We start from the raw sequence: 18,911 nt of genomic DNA, 5'->3' as shown, positions 1-18,911 counted from the left end.
CTTTTCTCTCAACACTGCAAGAACCACACTTCCACCAGCAGCACTACTAGAGCCGCTTTCCCCACAGTTAGCACCAGTTATGTATTTGGAATTTTTAAAAATCAGGGTTTTCCTATAAGGCAAGAAGCTTTATTACAATGATCAGCTAAGTTCATGATTTGAAATCTGGCAGAGCAGTTTTGGGTTAACAACACTTCATTTTGAGACAAGTGAAACTTACCTGTCATCCTTGGTTATGTTTTGAGTTTCTGTACATGTGTACTGATGTTGGTTTGTTTAACACTGAGCATTTGCTATGTACCTGGTATTGTGCTGTGGACTCACTTTTGCATAGTGAAAATTACTTGGGTTCAACAGTGGAAGATCTTATACCTTATTTCAGAAAAATTAAGTAATAAGGAAAAGAAAAATAATTTTCATAATTCATTACCACTGCACAAGCAGTTATTTGGATATATTTCCAATTAACAATATTTCATAGATGTAAAAAAAAAATATACACACAGTCTTGGTACTTTTTCTTTTTATTCAATGTCGTCATATAAATTCCTATGAGGCTACAGGTTTTGTTACTGGTTCAAGGTTTGTGTGCCTGATGCTTCAAAGGCCAATAATCAAAAACGTCAGAGTTTGGAGTAAGGAAAGGTTTATTGATCAAGAAGGTGCCAGCTTGGGACTCTCCCCTCCCCATGTAGGAGTCTGTGCTGTGAGATTCTTAACCCATCTCCACGTAGGTGTCTGCACTTGTTCAATAAAATTTCCACCTTTGCTATTAAAAGAAAAGAAAAAAAAATGAAGGTGCCAGCTTGAGAAGATGGGGATTAGGGTTAGATGTAATCTTATAGCTTCCGCAAATCCCTTTTAAGAGAGCCCAGAATTCAGGCATCTTTTATGTCAATGGAAGGGAGGAGGGGCAAAGCAAAGAGGTAGCTGAGGAGCCTAGACAGCTAGTTAAACAGGGATCCAAGGAAGAGCATGAAATCTCTGTATCTCTTTGTTCCTAGTTGGTCCATTGAACACTGCCTGCCCCACTCCTGCCATCTGAGTCCACTCTTGAGGCTCCTGAAATATTTGATAAGCAGTCATTATTTTGTAGATATTTCCCCACCTCTTTTTTTTTTTTTTAATATATTTTTATTGATTTTTTTACAGAGAGGAAGGGAGAGAGATAGAGAGCTAGAAACGTCGATGAGAGAGAAACATCAACCAGCTGCCTCTTGCACATCCCCTACCAGGGATATGCACGCAACCAACATACATGCCCCTGACCGGAATCGAACCCGGGACCTTTCAGTCCGCAGACCAACGCTCTACCACTGAGCCAAACCGGTTTAGCATTCCCCCACCTCTTTACGAAAAGGTACCTTCTGACCAGGGGCTGTTCTTGACAAAGCTAAAGCCTAATTCCTCTAGCAGAATTCCTCTAGCTAATTAGCATATCCATAGCAGGAACTATAAGTTTGAAGGCCATGGGAGAAATGCTAGCTAGAATTAAAATAGAGATTGTAACATTTTCATAACCACTATTTTGATATTTTTAAAAAATTATTTTAGAAACATGAATTTGTTGTCCCAGTTATTTATGCATTCATTGTCATAACCACTATTTTGTTTAAAATAGGTTTTTGTTGATTTGAGAAAGGGAGAGGGAAACATTGATGATAGAGGAACATCAGTTGTTGCCTCCTGCACGCCCCCCACTGGGGATCGAACTGCACTTCAGTGCACATATATGTGCACAGAATGATTCCCACCCCACAGAGCCACACGGGCCAGGGCCATAACCACTATCTTTAATGGCTGTTTTATAACCCAATGTGTGTGGCTGTTAGTTTTCCTAGTTATTTCCCTATTATGCAGCTCCTAATTTTTTTTTCCTTTATTGTAAGAACTGTTGCAATGAAGTTATTTTCATTCATATAGTTTTTCCTTTTGCAAGTAATTTCCTTAGGATAAGTTCTCAGGGTAATTACTAGGTCAAAAGGCATGAACATGTTAGATTGATAAATGTTGCTGAAGTGTTTTCTAAGAGGGAAGTAGCATGTATGTTTTAGAGCTGTCTCTTATTTTTTTTTGTCCATATTCTTTTCTCCCATGTGTCCACTTCTATACTTTTTCCAACGCCATTTTCTGTCCCAGTGCTAACCAATAGGATCTTCTGCAGTGTTAGAAATATTCTATACTTTTTGCTGTCCAGTACCATAACAAGTCACATGTGGCTGTTGAATATTTGAAATGTGGTAGAGGAACAGAATTTTTAATGTGAAATTCAGCCACCTGTGGCTGATGGCATCATATCAGAGAGCACAGATCTAACCCAGTTTGTACTGTGGAAGTATCTGCTACTTAGCACTCTTCTACTTGGTTGAATTTGCTCATTTGCATGCTGCTCCCCACCCCTGGTCAGACTTTCCCCCCTGAACTTGGCCTTCTACACTAGTTAGGGACAGTAGACACACTCTGCCCTTGTAAACATTTTGTCTACAAGCAGTGCCAGTGCACACACGCAGGGGCCTTACTGTTCCTGTTATTTATTACCACCACTTGAAGACTAACCTAGTTTATTCTCCCTGCCTTGTCTCCAGCTGTATGCGTTCATTACTAAGTAATGCCATCCTTTAGAACGCGTGCTTTCATTTCCCTCTGGATGGTTGGTGTTTAACAGCTGATATTGATGTTCACTCTGTTTAACAGGTGTGATGAGAGAAGGTCACCTAAATGGCTCATCGGCAGAGCACAGTGAAATAAGAGGTATACTATTTCCTGTTCTACTGTCTGCCTGTTTGTCAACAGAAATGTTCCTCAGACCTTGGGGAGTAATGATTTACCTCTGCTACCTGGGAAAGATTCTTTCTCTTTCTTTTCTTAAAATATAATTTTATGTTTTTAATTCTTTATTGTTTCCAGTATTACATAATTTTTCTACCAAGTCTATTACAAGATGCCTGTCTTTTGTCTTGTCTTCTACAGTAGGTTAAGCTGGACTTAAGTACCTGCAGCTCTCTATGTGTAAACCTGTTTATGAACCTCCCGTTCATTCTCTCCCTTCTCTCTCCACAGACCTCAGTACATGAGGGCTACTCAAGTCACCGACATCAGACCAAGCTGTAAGGCCCTATCGTGGACAGTTTAATAGTAAACTTACGAGAACCCAACACAACTTCGAAAAGAACCAAAACCCAGAAGCTGAAGGCTGGGGCTACGTAGAGGGGTGGCGAACTTCCCACCTTCATCCTTCGTGCCGACTGGTTCTTGGTCTTTTGTTTTGTTGTTTTCCAGTTCCTGGTCGTATATGGCCTGTTCCAGTTTGAGAATACCCAAGCAACAATGGGACCTAATGCAGCTCCCCACCAACCCCTGGGCTGGACGTGCCTGTGTCCACGCACAGATCTGGGTGGTGCCCGCTGAGCAGGCTGCGCCCTGCATGGACTCGGGCTGTGGATGCCGTGGCTGCTGCCGTTTTGTACTCTAGACTTGGTTTTTCACTTCAGCTCAATGGCTTTTTCTAAGACAAGACTTGAAGCTCTAGTTTTCTAGCTCTTACAGTGTACAGTATTTTACATACCTGAGCTGTATTAAAAGCTTGTTCATTTACCTCAGGGCTCTGGTTCTAATTTCAGCCCCTTTTGAAAATTAACCTGCTCAGTAAGGTACCAACAAGCCTAATTTTTGTCCCTCAATTTAAAGACCTTTCCGGGGGAGGGGATCTCATTCTCAGGAGAGCCATTTTCCCAGGTTCCTCAGAGCATCCATTCCCGCAGCATCCCTTATCATACACACTAGTTAGCATGACGTGGGGTTGTAGTTTTGAGTCCTATACGAAGTAACTCCGAGACTAAAAGGCGATTTACTTATGAAATTTATTTTCTTATATATAAATTATGCATTTCTCTGGGCAGACAGCCTTCACCTTATTGCACTAAGCACGTCTGTAATACAAGCTACAGGACAAGTCTCAACGAGAGGTTTGTGTTTGACGTAGCACTTGTCTACCAGGCACTGTAGAGAGGAGGCGGAGGAGCTGGGGTCCCTTGGGGTGAAGAACGGGGAGGGGCACCTGATACCTCCTGACAGGCAGTTTTCTCCCAGGAAGGGGAACATGCAAGGCTTACACCTGGGTTCTGGGCATGGGGGGAGCTGGGAGGCTGAGAAGCCCAATGCAATACTGCAGCTCGCCCCCTTTTCTCAGGGATGAGGCGGGGGGGACTCACCTTTTGCTCATTGTAACAAATTCCTCCGGCCTAGCTGACACTCGGGGGAAACAGGAGGGGATCTTCACAGAATTAGCAGCAATTAAGAAGAGGCTGTACAATGCCACAGTGTGGTTGGTGGGTGTTGCCCAGGCCCAAGGACCTGAAAGCTATGTAGCCAGGGAGAGGTGCCACTCAAGACCCAGAGCTGGTTCTGAAAGTCTCTTCATCTAATGGAGCTGGGGCTTCAAACTGCTTATGATGGTCAGGTGTCCCCATGACCACACTAATTAGCCAAGTTCTGGTGTTGGATCTGACCACTGGTCAAAGCTGTAGTGAGACCAAGTCCATAGGCAGCGTGGTGGGTAGAACCACAGTGGTGGTGGGCATGGGCGATGGGCAGTGACTGTAACATGATTAGGCCCTCCTTGTGGATGGAGGCTGGATTGAACAGGGAGTGGGGCTGGAGGAGCTGCGCGCCAGGAGCGGCCTCACTGCCTCTGCACTACACTGAAGACAAGATGCTCACACTCGAATGCACGTTCTTGATCCAGGAACGGGGACTTTGGGGGAAGCAGTGATTTGGTTTTGGGCAAGAGCATGTTAAGCCTTCATGAGGGCAGCCACCACAGCCTTGGCGTTGAGACTGCGTAGGTCGCAGTAGGTCTGGCCAGTGCCCACAAACACGATGGGTTTGCTTGTGATGTAGGTCATGGAAATAGCAGCTCCCACCTGAAGAGGAAAAAGGGGAACCCAGTCAACTCCAGGACCCTTCTGTGTACCCCAAGTCACAGAAAGCTTCGCAGGTAATGCAGCCTCAGGTCCTGCCCTCCCAGTCCCACTGTGTCCTGTATTTACCTTGTCATCAATGGTGTCAAATTTGGTAAGGACAATGCCATCAATGAGCCGAGGGGTTTGAGCCATAGAATGGTCAGCCAAGGCTCTGTTGAACTTGACCTGGGAAGGAGAAATGGCATGTGAGTGTAACAAATCACCTTTCCACCCAAAGCTGAGGCTGGAAAGAGAACCGTGCCCTCACCAGCTGATCCACGGCCTCATTGCCTACTAGGGCCTCGCCCACAAACAGCACCAAGTCGGGGGTGTTGACAGTAATGAGCTTGGCCAGGGCAGTCATCAGAGGGGCATTGTCTTGCATGCGGCCAGCTGTGTCCACCAGCACGACATCAAAGCCTTGGTTGCGTGCTACAGAGAGAAGAGTGGTCAGCTCAGAACTGGATTGTCACACTTATTTCCAGCGTCCTCTCGGGAAGTCCTAGCCTGGCTATGTTAAAGGTCTGTTTCCTTTCTTGGGCTCTGGATCTGGTTACAAGGTAGTGTGAGAAGACAATCTATACTTGGCCTTCCACGCATAGTCTGGAAAAGGATGGCAATGCCATAGAGGTGACCAATGAGAGGTTTCTTGGGTTGGGCCAACCAGCTTTGGTTGCAACTACATCCATTCCCCAAAGCGGATCATGGCAAGTCACAAGTCCTAAAGTTGAGCCTAAGTTGGTAGTCGGGTGACCCTGATCCTCAGGATATTTTAGGCGAATCCAAGGAAAGGGGCCCGGACCAGCTCCCACACACTCTGCTCCGTACCAAAGGCAATGGCTTCCATTGCGATGCCGGCAGCATCTTTGCCGTAGCCCTTCTCGAACAACTGCACCATGGTGCGGCCGCCGTGGCTCTCCGGGGGGTGTAGGGCACTCAGGCGGCGCGTGTGTGTGCGCAGCTGCTCCACAGCCCCGGCACGAAACGTGTCACAGGCGGCGATGAGGACACTGAAGCCGTTCTCCAGCAGCCAGAAGGAAATCTGCAAAAGAGGCAAAGGAGACTGTCGCCTAGAACCCAAGTTGCTGCTGAGACAGGGAAGAAAGGTCAGACAGATGGGGTGCTGCACTGACCTTGGCGAGATTCGTAGACTTCCCCACTCCATTAACCCCGCAGAAGGTGACAACGTAAGGGCGCTGATGACGCTGGGCGTCCATGATGTCCCGGAGCATGTCCACACGGCGCTGTGGCTGCAGGATCTGTACCAGGGACTCTTGCAGAGCTTGCTTGACTGTAGAAGTCACCGCTGCAAGGGAGGAGGCGGTAATGTACCCCAAGAATGCCCAACACCTTTCTGAGCTGAGGGAACGAGGATCTGGATGATACTAGGATCCTGCCCCATGAATCCACACCATACCTGACACTGTCCTAATAAACACTTCCCAAGTATTAACTCATGTAATCCTCTTAGTAACTCTTCAAGTCTCAGTTATGTAATAACGGTTTAGAGCTTAAGAGATTTGCCAAAAGTCACTGATGCCCTGTGCACATTGGTTGAGGCCGATACTTACTGCTGAATGTCCCCATCACCTTCCCTTCCAACTTGTTGGCCACGGATTCACAGAGTTGGACTGCAATGTCTGCTGCGACATTCTTAGCTGGCGGGGAGGGGTGGTGTGTGAATGCCAAGTCAAGTCACCAATTCTTACGGTACAGCTAGGAAACTAGATGGTTCCACCCTCCACCATCCCTACCCCACGTGCACAAGCCCACCTGTTCCTAGAGCTTACCAATGAGATGATCGCGCATCTTGTCCAGCACAGATTCCATGTCTTCACGACTCAAGCTCTTGGAACCCACAAGGCCCTTCAGCATCCCAAACATGCCACCCAGAGTCCCCTTGGCAGCACTGCAGGCACAGGAGATTACGGGTTCACATAAAGCCGGTGGGCGGGCAGGAGTCAAGCCTCACCCACTCGGGAGCCACACACACCCTGCACCCCCTGCAATTCCCTACCTAGGTTTGGTAGGGTTTTGAGCAGCCCCTTCATCATCGGAGCTGCTGCAGTCCAGATCCTGAAGCTGCCCCCCAGGCCCAGTCCCTCGAATCTGCAGGGTTTGGGGAAAGGAGAGAGGATTAGGAATTCTAAAGGTTCTGAAGGGGAAAAGCCCAGGATTCGCCCTGTCTACACTGCTCAGTCTCTTGGTTTTGGGAAGAGACTCATCCTCTCAAAGAAACCCAAGGTACTGCCCTCCTCTCTACTTCTAATTTTTTTTTTTAAACTTATTTAAGAGAGAGGGATAGAAAGGTGGAAACATCAATGAATGAGGAACATCATCCATCGACTGCCTCCTGCACACCCCCTACTGGGGATCGAACCTATAACCAGGACACATGCCCTGACCCGGAATCAAACCGGCGACCTCTAGGTACATGGGTCAACAACCACTGAGCCACACCAGCCGGACCCTCCCATTCTCTTGGCCCCTGTTGATTCTCACCAAGTTGATGTCCTCAGGCGGGGCAACCTCTGGGGCCCCATTGGTGGTAGGAGCGCTATAATCCAGGTCTTCCTTGTTAGCACAGCCGCCCAGCGCCCACACCCGAGGTGCTTTTTTGCCCTTCTCCTTTGGAGCATCTGACTTCGAGGACTTGCTGAAAGGGTTACGGCACAGGGTTATGGTGGAGAAGCAGAAGAAGAAACATCTCCCCAAGATCCAGAGACAAAGAGGCCCTTGCCCTCCAACACGGCTAGGTTATGGCAAAGGTTAGAACGCTCACCTGGACTTGTCTGCAGCCTTCCCGTGTTTCTGGATGAACTCCTCTCGCTTCCTCCGGATCAGCTCCTCTTTGGAAAGTTCTACCCCATTGTCAGCCCCCACGGACTTTTCTGCAGGGGCTGCTTTGCTGGCAGTCAAAGGGACATCAAAACCTGTTAGGAGAAATTTCACTGGAGAAAAAGGACCAGATTCCAACAAAATAGACAATGGGGGGGGGGAGGGGGAGGAATTCCAATTAGGAGCAAACATTTTGGGGCTCACAAGCACTGGGAATGACAGCAAGGGTGGGGGGCACTGGAGTGAGAGAGACAAGCAATGACAAAGAGGACAGGGGACCACTTCAGTACGAAGGACCACATGTAACTTCTCATGCCCATATGTCCAAGGAGCTCACACCAACCTTCCTTCTTGGCCCCCTTGTTTTTTTTATTCTTTGCTTTTTCCTTGGGCTTTTCACCCCGGGTCTCAATCATGGATCTAACAGGTTTCTTGGCCTTTTCAGAATCTTCAAACTTCTTCATGGTGGTTGGAGCCCGGATCTTACTGCTCTCCTCCGCTTCACTAAAGCGAGAGAGGAGGGTTCGAGTCCAGAAAAAGGTCCCCACCCCAAGAGGATCACTTAGAACTGGGCAGCAAATTCAGAAGCATCTTTCAATAAACACTTGAGTGCCCCTGATCGGGCCTCAGGAAGGGAGGGAGCTCAGCAAGCCATGGAAATTGATTTGGGGGAGGGGAGGCCTCTCACCGGAGGAGCCGCAGAAAGTCATTTTGGAAATCAAATGTGCCATTCAATAGACTTAGGGCGCTTTGCTGCTGGATCTCGGTGCGGTACTTGTCCCGAAAGAGCCGGTGCACGTCATCTATCAACTTGTCCACGTAGGTCAGCGTTAGGATCTTCTGAAAACCAACCTGTTCGGGGACAGAAACAGAGCCAACAGATCTGCTTACGTGCCATCCCAGAACAGAGGGAAGCCAACTCAACCCGGGCCTCCAGATTGGCTAAGCCGCCTGGCAGGTGTCCCTGACCGGAGGGGTGGCCAAGCTCTCCAACTGAGCCCCAGAGCTTCTTCCCTTTCCCCCCACCCTTGTCTTCTCCTATAACACCGTCTGCAATTAGCCAGGTTTCGGTTCTCTGAATAATCAGGACTCTGCTGAGAATGCTCTCGTCCCTCCAAAACCACCCCCACTTACCACAAACACCAGCTCAAACTGGTTGTCCAGTTTATACTTGAGTGTGAGGGCTTCATGGGTGAACGAGTTGTTGCCTCCCCTTTCCTGGAAAGAGAGTATGTCTCCGAGTTCAGACTATTCCCCCCAGAAAACCCAGTCTTGGGGGCCCCTCAACGATTACCTTTTGGGAAAGAACCAAGCATCCCCCCCAAAGCCAAACCTGTCCCAGGACAAGAGGATGCTGGGGGCACTGTCTGTAACATCCCACCGGGGAGAAGAGGAGATACCGTGGGGTCGGAGGGAAGAGGGAGAGAGTGACAAGACACCTGGGAGGGAGCCCGATGGGAAGCAGTCGTCATAGAAACAGTCAGGTCTACTAGCAGCTGTAGACTGTGTACAGGTTTAAAGGTGTTTTTCCATCCCTTTTCTCACCCATCCTTGGACACAAGAGAAAACCAAGCTGGCAGGAGCGAGCCGAGGGAACGATAGTTAAGTCTGGAGAGGCGCCTAATCCAGCTAGAGTCCCCCCAAAGCGCAGGGGGAGGGGGCACCCCAAAGTTGCAGGCGGGCAGGAGGAAGAAGTGGAGTCCCAGCTCCTGGCCAGTCTCGGGGCGGTCAGGGTGAGAGCGAGGCGCGAGGCCGGTCGAGGGAGACTATGGGTCAGATCGGGGGTGATGGTAGTGGGGGGAACGAACCCGGAGTCCTGACCCCGCGGGGGCGGTACCTGTAGCAGCACGGAACGAATCAATGCGTTGACGGGCCCGGTGCAGGAGTCGCTCACGCCCTGGAAGCACCAGAGCACGAGCCCGCCCTTCGAGAAGATGGTGAAGAAGTCGAGCATGGCGGCAGCAGGAAAGGAGCCCGGCCGGCGCCGGGAGCTGAGGCCACGATCGCCCCGACTTCCTGCTGCGCCAAGCGCGGGACACGTCACACCAGCGGCCCCGGAAACCAGCTCAGCCGCACTTCCGCTCAGAGCTCTGGGATTCCCCCCCCCCCCCTCCCGCCCCTCCCACCCGCCTCCGCTGGAGGGCGCGCAGCAATAACGTAAAGCTAGCTGGCCCTTGTCGGGGCTGGGAGGGGCTCTTGGGAGGTCACGTGGAGACGGGAGGCCAATAGAGCGCAGGGGCGGGGCCTAAAAGGGCCGCTGGCCAATGGGTGAGCCGTGTGAATGGCCGGCGGCGCGGAGCGATTACGTTTGGAGGGCGGTGCCAGGTTTAAGGGTCGCGCTCTGGGGCCGCGATCCAAAGGACCATGTTTCGCGGGGCGGTGTGGCTCTTGGCAGGTCGAGGCTCTCTGGGCCGGGGGCTAAGCACACGCAGTGGAGGCTGGACTCCGGGTAAAGTTGAGGACACAGGAGGATGTCGTGGTTCTGGGGTCCCCCCGTCCCCGGCTGTGTGACCTTCAGGCTCAGGCTGGGAAGACGGCGGGTCAGCTGTGAGAAGGGGCTAAGCTTGTCCCCTGGAGCCTGTAAGGCCAGGACAGGTGTACGGATCCCCCTCTGCGTTAGCCCAACACCAGAATGGGAGACCAGGCTGATCCCCTGGGTGCACGAAGGTGCATTAAGTGCTGCTCGCTTGCTGCATGCGGTGCTTAGTGTGGTGGCCCGTGAAAGAGGGAAGAGGAAGAGAGGATTCACTATATGTGTCCTGGAGGTGAAGTGAAGCCGGAGGGGGAAGACTTTCTCGACCAGTTCAAGATTTGGGTAGTCTCCAGCTAGTGTCATGGTAGACGTACAGGGAGCAGGTGGCTACCGAGATCAGCCCTGAAGGATGTTTACTGGTTCTGGGAAGGCGTGTGTGTTCCAGGCTCTGGAAAGCTGAGCAAAGGTTAGGGGGAGAAAGGAACCAGCCAAAACTGTCCAAACAGTTTGAGTAGTGTTAGGAAATATGTGGGAAGGGAAGGGAAGCCCTATCAAATAAATATTCTAATGCTGCTGAACTTTGTGTTGGAAACAGTGAGAAGATTTGGAGATTTGTGAGTTAGGTGTTCATGACAAAGAATTCATGTATTCAAGACAAGAGGCCTGGTGCGTGACATTCATGCACTTGTTAGAGTTCCTCAGTCTGGCCTGCCCCCTCATAGTCCAGAAGCCCTCAGTGGATGTCCAAAGGATGGCTTAGTGCTAACGCCACTGCACTCGCCAGCCATCAGCCCGGCTTCTGGCTGAGCAGTGCTCCCCCTGTGGGAGCCACTGACCAGGGAGCAGCTCCTGCATTGAGCATCTGCTCCTTGGTGGTCAGTGTGCATCATAGTGACCAGTCATTCCATTGCTCGGTTGATTTGCATATTAGCCTTTTATTATATAGGATATTTATTGAGCATTTAGGATGTGCCAGATAGTCTGCTAGGGTGGAGATTGTGGGGTGAAGAAGGTACACTTCGTACAGTATGAAGCTATCACTGATAAACTCCAAGTTGCAAATGCGTTGCATGCTGCAAAAGAGGTTCACAGAGCTGTGCGATGATGTGGCAGGAGGATTCAACTTAGTCCAGGGCAGTGGTCACCAACCTTTCAGACCTCACGGACCACCACTGGTCCACGGACCACCGGTTGGCGACCGCTGGTCTAGGAGGTCAGAAAAGGCTTCCCTAAGAACATGTTAACTGAGCTGAGACCTAGGGGAAGCAGAGTTAACTCGGCAAAGTGGACCCAGAGTTTTAAAACAGAACACTTGTGTCAGTTCCCTGTGATGGGAGGAAGTAAGGTGTCATCAAGGAAACAGAGGGGGTGGGGGAGTGTGGGGAGAGGAGGAGGATAAGGTGAGCAGAAACCGGATTGTGTGTTGTCTGCCTGGTCGTGTTGATGGATTTTGGATTTTGTCCTTAGAGTAGTGGAAAGCCATTGGAAGGTTTTACGCAAGAGGGTGCGTGATTACATCAGTGTTCACACAAGGCCAGTCAGGCTTCCACGTAGAAAAGAACTGGGGGAGGGTGACAGGAGGGAATGAGTGGGAGCAGTTAGGAGGCGTTTGCATTAGTCTAGGTGAGAGATTATGGGGGTTCAGTCTAGGGCAGTGGTGGCAGAGATAGAAAAAAGGGGGACGGATTGGGGAGCTAGGAGGCAAAGTCATCAGAACTTCGTAACATATAGGACACGAGTGGAAGTCTGCTGGTGGTGACGGATATCCAGGGTAAGGTGCCACTCAGAGGTACCATGCTTCAGAGGTTGCAGCTCGGAGTGTGTGGGGGCCTCTCGGTCCAGGAGCCTGGGACTCCCAAGTGGTGATGACAGTGCAGTTGAGGATATGAGCCTCTGGCTCACCAGAGAGATAGGTGTGCACAGGACTTATATATGTGTAAGTTACTATCCTAGGGAGAGAGTATAGACTGTTAATTTTGCATGAAAAGGAAGAGAGGCTGATGGCATGCAGAACATATAGCAAAGCTGTGGGATACTGCTGGCTGCACGTTGACTTTATGGGAGAGGCTGGCAGTGGGGACTGCCAACTCCGTGTCTATTTAGCCCACCTTTTCCTGTGCCCGTCTCCTAACCCCCTCCCACCGGAAAAGGAAACGAATGGCTCTCTTTGACCATAACTGCATCCCGCAGACTGGACCGAAAAGGTGTCTGAAATTAAGAAGAAGATCCAGTCAGCTCTTCCTGGAGGGGCCTGGCATCCACTGTATGACACCAGCCACCTGCCCCCTGAACACTCGGACGTCGTGATTGTGGGGGGTGGGGTGCTTGGCCTGTCCGTGGCCTATTGGCTGAAGAGGTTGGAGAAGCCACGGGGTGCCATTAAGGTGCTGGTGGTGGATCGGGACCACACGGTGAGGTCTGGGGTCGGGCAGAGTCATGAATGGGGCTTGGACTCGGATTTTACTAAGGACTCGGGACAAGGGAAGGGGAGAAAAGACCTCAATCTTTGGAGGTCTGGAGCACAGGGACTGTGCTTGGGACCTTGTGAAGAATTAGTCCCAGGTTCATCCTCCTTCAAACTAGGGGTCTTGGCAATAGGTTTTTGCTTTTGAAAGCACATTTTAGTGTTGCATCTTTTGAGATCTCACAGGTCTGGCCAAGAAAGCCTGCCTTCAAGTTATAATTAATACAGTTACTTCAACCCCCTTGAGGTTCCATCACACCTCAGGTTTTATACTTTGCTGTTCCTGTTACCTCTGCCAGCCAGTCACGAATCTTTTTTTTTTTTTTTTTTAATATATTTCTCTTGATTTCAGAGAGGAAGAGAGAATCAGTGAGAGAGGATCATTGATCGGCTGCCTCCAGCTCACCCCCCCAGTGGGGATTGAGCCTGAAACCTGGGCATGTGCCCTTGACTGGAATCGAACCCGGGACCTTTGAGTCCACATGCCAACACTCTATCCACTGAGCCTTTGTTGATGACTAACTCTCTTTGCTGTGCGTATCTGCTGATGAGGACTTTTATAACCATTGTTCTCTCTGGGCTGCTGGGTGACTTGCATATGGGTTTATCCATGCAGCTCCTCTTCGATCGTAAAGCTGCAAGAACTGCCCTTTAACTTAAGGTTCACGGCTCACAGAATCCATGACAGTCTCTGCTTCTATGTAAACCTCGGCCTTTCTTGTCTCCCCACAGTATTCCCAGGCCTCTACCGGGCTCTCCGTGGGCGGGATCCGCCAGCAGTTCTCGCTGCCTGAGAACATCCAGCTCTCCCTCTTCTCAGTGGACTTCCTACGGAACATCAATGTACGTGCAACCAGATGGGGTTGGGGTGGTGTCCCCTCCCTCAGCCCAGAGAGAGGAGGGAAAGCAAGAAGCAGGAGCCTTCGGGCAAGTAGGAACCGGAGCCTTGGTTTTCCTCCCAGTGTGGTTCCCAGAGGAGGCTTAGATCGGGATCGGGGTGAGGGCCCTGAGTCCTGAGGTTGTGAGTGAGGAGGCCAGGAGCGCTCTCCATCCCTTCTCTAAGTCAGCGTCTCTGAGGAGCTTTCTTTGCCCATAGGAGTACCTGGCGGTCGTCAATGACCCTCCCCTGGACGTCCAGTTCAACCCCTCAGGCTACCTTTTCCTGGCCTCGGAAAAGGGTGCTGCAATCATGGAGAACAACGTGAAAGTGCAGAGGTGGGTGCCTGGCTGGACCTCGGAATCGCCTCCCGGCCACATGCAGGCAGGAAGCCCTAAGCTACGTCCGGGGCTGGGAGGACAGAGCTGAGGAGACAGGTGCCCGCCCCTTCGGAACTCAGTCGGGAAAGGCAGGCACATGCAGAACTTCCAGGCCCTGTGCCAGGGCTGTGATACAGACTAAGGGCTGCTGGTGAGTCCTGCATTGCCGGATAAGAACCACCAAGGACATGCCCCCGACCTGATAAATCAGATTCTTTAAGAAGGGGTTCAGGAATCCCTGTAAGAGCCAGATAATAAGTCTTTTAGGCTTTGCGGGCCGTACAATCTGTGTTACAATCACTCAATTTGCAATCAAAGCACAAAAGCAGCGCTAAAAAAAAAAATTAAGATAAATGCATGAGTATGGCTCATGTACAGAAATAGGCTACGGGCCGGAGATGGCAGCTCTGCCCTCAGAGATAACCACGGTCAGTCAAGATCAGGCATCTCCAACAAGCACGTCTCACGCATGACATCAGGTAATGTCCTAACTCATTTAGTCATCAGAATGTCCCCCATTTTACGTGTGGGGAAGTCGAGGCACGAGGCGCTAGTAAGCGGTGGCTGGGAGTGAAACCAGGCATTCTGGCTTAGGCGTGTGTTCTTGGAGCACCGCCTTGTAGCCTTTGGGCAACACAGTTCCCGAGGAGGGGGCTGAGCCAGTGGGTGCAATTGTCCCAGGAGGCTGGCAAGAGGCTGTCCTGGTTGTGAAAGGACATGGACTAGTTAGGGGGTGACAAGGGATCTAGGCTGTACAGCCAACAGACACTGGGATGCAGGAAAGGAGGAAGGTCAGATGCTGAAGACCTGGGAGGCTTGTCCCTCATCCGTTCAACAAGGAGAGAAACTTGGGGAGCTTAGGACAGAGAAGGGGCATACATGAGGTAGAATCCCGACTTGTGGAGTTGGGTCCGTACTGCTCCCTCTCCGCACGCTCATCCTAACTAACGCACACACACAGACATACGTGTTTCTCTCAGGCAGGAAGGAGCCAAAGTGTGTCTGATGTCTCCGGAGCAGCTGCGGAACAAGTTTCCCTGGATCAACACAGACGGCGTGGCCTTGGCGTCTTACGGTGAGGTTTGCTCGCAGGGGGCATCAGGCTGCGGGCACCCCGGGTGGGAAGCCACGTCACTGAGCAACGCCTCCTTCTGGCCAGCAGGATTTTTCCAAGGCCATGCCTGCTCTGTTCTTCCGCAGGATTTGACTCGGTGCAGTCCGTCAACTTGACTTTCCCCAGTTTACGAGCCCGAAGTAGAGTTTTGGGTGCGGGAAACAATAGGAGAGGGGGGCTCTCGGCCCTCTTCTTCTTTTTTTTTTTTTTAATATATATATATTTTATTGATTTTACACAGAGAGGAATTGAGAGGGACAGAGAGTTAGAAATGTCGATGAGAGAGAAACATCGACCAGCTGCCTCTTGTACACCCCCCACTGGGGATGTGCTGTGCCCGCAACCAAGGTACATGCCCTTGACCGGAATCGAACTCGGGACCTTTCAGTCCGTAGGCCGATGCTCAATGCACTGAGCCAAACCAGTCCCAGCTCGGCCCTCTTCTTAGTCCTCTTTTTCCCTCACAGGGTTGGAGGGTGAAGGCTGGTTTGACCCCTGGTGTCTGCTCCAGGGGCTCCGGCGAAAGGTCCAGTCCCTCGGGGTCCTTTTCTCCCAGGGAGAGGTGACACGTGAGTCTGCCCTGTTTGCCCACCGCTCATACCCTTTGCCACCCAGGGCGCAGGCCCAGACTATGTCTTATCCTCGCTCCAGGCTGAGCACGGCTTGGTGGGGGGAGGGGCTTCTCCCCTGAGGGCTGGTCCTGGGCATCCTGACTCCAGCTGCTGATGAGGCTGCTTCTGACTCGTGATTGGCTAGAAGGTTTCGGTGCTCTCCTGCCCTGAGTGCGGCCAAGTTTATCCCCGTTACCCTGTTTGCTGCAGGGTCTGGGAAGGCGCCCAGCCTCCCAGTTCCTTTCCCTGGGAAACCGGGACCCCATCTCCTTCCTCTCCAAGGCCTCGAGGGCTTCCTTAATTTTCTCTTTCCTGCAGGTTTCATCACTTCATCTAGCCACATGCAGACCACGAGTGGGAAAGGGGTGACTATGAAAAGGATCCATGAAGTCCATGTACGTTCCCAGCCTGCATGCGTACCTTCCTCACCGGAGTGGGGGGAGAGGGGAGAAAGGTGACTATTGTCGCTTGGAATGTCAACCCACTTCCAGGAAGAGATGTTCCCCTCCTGGTGGCCAGCCCTGCCTCCCTCCCCCTCTGTGCCTGCAGGTGAAGATGGACCACAGCCTGGAGTACCAGCCTGTGGAATGTGCCATCGTGATCAATGCCGCAGGGGCCTGGTCCGGGCAAGTAGCAGAGCTGGCTGGGATTGGGAAGGGGCCACCAGACACCCTCGAGGGCACCAAGCTACCTGTGGAGCCGAGGAAAAGGTGACGTCCCTTAGGGCAGCCGAGGAGGAAAGGCACAGTATAAAAGGTTGTTGCCAAAACCAGTTTGGTTTCAGTGGATAGAGCGTCAGCCTGCAGACTGAAAGGTCCCAGGTTCAATTCCGGTCAAAGGCATGTACCTTGGTTGCGGGCACGACCCCAGTGAGGGATGTGCAAGAGGCAGCTGATCGATGTTTCTCTCTCATCGATGTTTCTAACTCTCTATCCCTCTCTCTTCCTCTCTGCGAAAAATCAATAAAATATATTAAAAAATAATAATAATAAAAATAAAATTAAAAAGGTTGTTAAACCCAGCCGGCGTGGTTCAGTGGTTGAGCGTCAACCTATGAACCAGGATGTCACGGTTCGATTCCTGGTTAGAGACATGCCCCGGTTTCGGGTTCGATCCCAAGCATGGGGCATGCAGGAGGCAGCTCGTCCGTGATTCTCTCTCATCATCAATGTTCCCATCTCTTACCTTCTCCCTCCCTTCTCTGAAATCAATAAAAATATATTTTAAAAAAGAAAAACAAAACAAAACAGTTGTTTAGTTAGAGGAGGGAAGAGTTGCTGTTCCCGCCACTTCCTAACCCACCTGGTGACTGCAGGTACGTGTACTTATGGCATTGCCCCGAGGGCCCAGGCCTGGAGACCCCGTTTGTGGCAGACACCAGTGGAGCCTACTTCCGCCGGGAGGGATTAGGCCACAACTACTTGGGTGGCTGCAGCCCCACCGAGGTAAGCTAAGGGGGGTCAGTGCCTGGGAAGGGACAGCCCGGTTGTCATTAAGGAGACAGGCTCTAGGGAGGGCCAGTGCTGGTACTGATGTGGCCGCGCTTTCGGGTCTTGATTGGGATCTCTGGTCCCCATCCCCCACGCACCTAGGGGGTTGATTAAAGAGGCCAGTGATGCCGAAACCGGTTTGGCGCAGTGGATAGAGCGTTAGCCTGCGGACTAAAAGGTCCCGGGTTCGATTGCGGTCAAGGGCGTGTACCTTGGTTGCAGGCACATCCGCATTGGGGAGTATGCAGGAGGCAGCTGATGGATGCTTCTCTCTCATCGATGTTTCTAGCTTTCTATCCCTCTCTCTTCCTCTCTGTAAAAACTCAATAAAATATATTTAAAAAAAAAAAAAAAAAAGAGGCCAGTGATCTCTGGCTCTGTCCTTGTGTCCCCACCTCTCACCCCAGGAGGAGGAACCGGACCCGGGGAACCTGGAAGTGGACCATGATTTCTTCCAGGACAAGGTGTGGCCCCCTTTGGCCCACAGGGTACCAGCTTTCCAGTGTCTGAAGGTAACTAGGAGACATGACGTTGGAGCATCTCGGGCCCATCTATCTACCTCCCAACTGCTCAGGACTCTGTGGTCTAAGCACCCATGCCGTCAACCCCTTCAGCCGCGGTAGAGGGTGCTGATGCGTGACCAGGAGGGGGGTGGCTGCCCGGGCAGCCTTCCCGAGAACCGCAGCATCTCGTGCGCCTGCAGGTTCGGAGCGCTTGGGCCGGCTACTACGACTACAACACCTTTGACCAGAACGGCGTGGTGGGCCCCCACCCCCTGGTCTCCAACATGTACTTTGCCACGGGCTTCAGCGGCCACGGGCTCCAGCAGGCCCCCGCCGTGGGCCGAGCCGTGGCCGAGATGGTGCTGGAGGGCCAGTTCCGGACTATCGACCTGAGCTCCTTCCTCTTCAGCCGCTTTTACCTGGGGGAGAAGGTGGAAGAGCGCAACATCATCTGAGCCTGTAAGCTCTCCGCGGACCCCACGTCGCCATCTGTCGCCCCTGGTCACATCCTGGCCCGTGTTCACGTCCTCCTCCCCAGCATCATGCCCAGAGCTCCTCCGTCCTCTCCTCATCCAGGTGGTTCTGGACCCGTGTGGCTGGGCAGGTGGGCAGGCTGCAGGCTCTGAGGCTCTGCGCCTGAGGCCCAGGCTGGCAGAATGAGGGAGCAGGGCCCTGGGGCTGACCCCTGCCCAGGCTGCTGCTGCCCACTAAGGCGGTCCCAGCTGGACAGGACGCCTCCGTGGTCCTGAGCCCCAGGCCCAGGCCTGGCACCGACCAGAATGATCACCGCTGCTCCTCTTCACAGAGCCCAGGCAGGGAGCATTCCGGAGCAGCCGGCCTCAATTTATTATCAATCAATAAATGTGATGGACTCCTTCCTGTCAGTTTTCTGTCCCTTCCTCTCCACCTCATGGCAGGTGCCTTTGAAGTGCCTGCCAGCCTTTGACCACAGGTTGGGAGAAGCACAGCCTCCTGGCCTCCCTGGAGCATTTTTTTTTAATCCTCACCCGAGGATACTTTCCCATTGCTTTTTAGAGATAATGGAAGAGAGAGAAAGACAGAAATGTGTGAGAGAAACACATCAATTGGTTGCCTCCAGCACACACCCAAAATAGGGCCCTGTGGGGGAGTCGGGGGAGGAGCCTACAATCCAGGTATGAGTCGTTGACGGGAATCAAACCCAGAATGTTTCAATTCAAA

General features: G+C 51.7%; 3 protein-coding genes across 10 annotated transcripts in view; 2 read left to right on the top strand and 1 right to left on the bottom strand.

The window, feature by feature from the left end:
* Positions 1-3,594, top strand: part of FAM118B (family with sequence similarity 118 member B) — a 35,438-nt gene extending 31,844 nt beyond the window's left edge. For 5 of the 7 annotated variants that reach the window (XM_045585454.1, XM_045585453.1, XM_036449647.2 and 2 more), the window contains 2 exons: positions 2,692-2,751; positions 3,061-3,594. In XM_045585454.1, the coding sequence (XP_045441410.1) occupies positions 2,692-2,751; positions 3,061-3,074 (74 nt within the window). In that variant the 3' untranslated portion in view covers positions 3,075-3,594. The remainder of the gene's footprint in view (positions 1-2,691; positions 2,752-3,060) is intronic. The other 2 variants (XM_036449646.2, XM_045585456.1) reach the window with 2 other exon arrangements.
* On the bottom strand, positions 1,020-9,868 carry SRPRA (SRP receptor subunit alpha). 2 transcript variants are annotated; one of them, XR_004990067.2, is made up of 15 exons: positions 9,637-9,868; positions 8,934-9,017; positions 8,488-8,651; positions 8,143-8,303; positions 7,744-7,894; positions 7,464-7,617; positions 6,979-7,070; positions 6,752-6,870; positions 6,533-6,619; positions 6,095-6,267; positions 5,790-6,003; positions 5,230-5,393; positions 5,049-5,147; positions 4,686-4,922; positions 1,020-1,034 (listed from the first exon to the last, which is right to left on the bottom strand). XR_004990067.2 is itself a non-coding variant. In XM_036449621.2 (14 exons), the coding sequence occupies exons 1-14, from the start codon at positions 9,751-9,753 to the stop codon at positions 4,794-4,796; spliced, it is 1,908 nt and encodes a 635-aa protein (XP_036305514.1). In that variant the 5' UTR covers positions 9,754-9,868; the 3' UTR covers positions 3,842-4,793. The 2 variants fall into 2 exon arrangements, 1 of the variants encoding a protein (XP_036305514.1); XM_036449621.2 differs by lacking the exon at positions 1,020-1,034 and having other exon boundaries at positions 3,842-4,922.
* A 230-nt stretch (positions 9,869-10,098) lies between these two features.
* Positions 10,099-18,586, top strand: FOXRED1 (FAD dependent oxidoreductase domain containing 1). Its single transcript, XM_036449634.2, has 11 exons — positions 10,099-10,248; positions 12,463-12,683; positions 13,469-13,579; positions 13,833-13,951; positions 14,974-15,068; positions 15,575-15,676; positions 16,037-16,113; positions 16,268-16,428; positions 17,034-17,163; positions 17,616-17,720; positions 17,912-18,586. Exons 1-11 carry the CDS (start codon positions 10,164-10,166, stop codon positions 18,164-18,166), a joined length of 1,461 nt encoding a protein of 486 aa, XP_036305527.1. The 5' UTR covers positions 10,099-10,163; the 3' UTR covers positions 18,167-18,586.
* Positions 18,587-18,911: the final 325 nt, after the last annotated feature.

Source organism: Pipistrellus kuhlii, unplaced genomic scaffold (genome assembly GCF_014108245.1).
Source record: "Pipistrellus kuhlii isolate mPipKuh1 unplaced genomic scaffold, mPipKuh1.p scaffold_m20_p_20, whole genome shotgun sequence".
NCBI lineage: Eukaryota > Metazoa > Chordata > Mammalia > Chiroptera > Vespertilionidae > Pipistrellus > Pipistrellus kuhlii.
Note: the sequence above shows the minus strand (reverse complement) of the source record. Positions and strands in the feature narration are given on the sequence as shown.

Bases quoted from the DNA above. Each gene is read 5' to 3' on its own strand.
- SRPRA (XM_036449621.2), bottom strand. From the start codon at position 9,753: ATGCTCGACTTCTTCACCATCTTCTCGAAGGGCGGGCTCGTGCTCTGG. The intron at 9,018-9,636 runs GTACCGCCCCCG...CTCTCTTTCCAG, and splicing joins TTCGTTCCGTGCTGCTACAG to GAAAGGGGAGGCAACAACTC. The intron at 4,923-5,048 runs GTAAATACAGGA...TTTCCTCTTCAG, and splicing joins TTGACACCATTGATGACAAG to GTGGGAGCTGCTATTTCCAT.
- FOXRED1 (XM_036449634.2), top strand. From the start codon at position 10,164: ATGTTTCGCGGGGCGGTGTGGCTCTTGGCAGGTCGAGGCTCTCTGGGC. The intron at 16,429-17,033 runs GTGACGTCCCTT...TGGTGACTGCAG, and splicing joins CCTGTGGAGCCGAGGAAAAG to GTACGTGTACTTATGGCATT. The intron at 17,721-17,911 runs GTAACTAGGAGA...GTGCGCCTGCAG, and splicing joins CAGCTTTCCAGTGTCTGAAG to GTTCGGAGCGCTTGGGCCGG.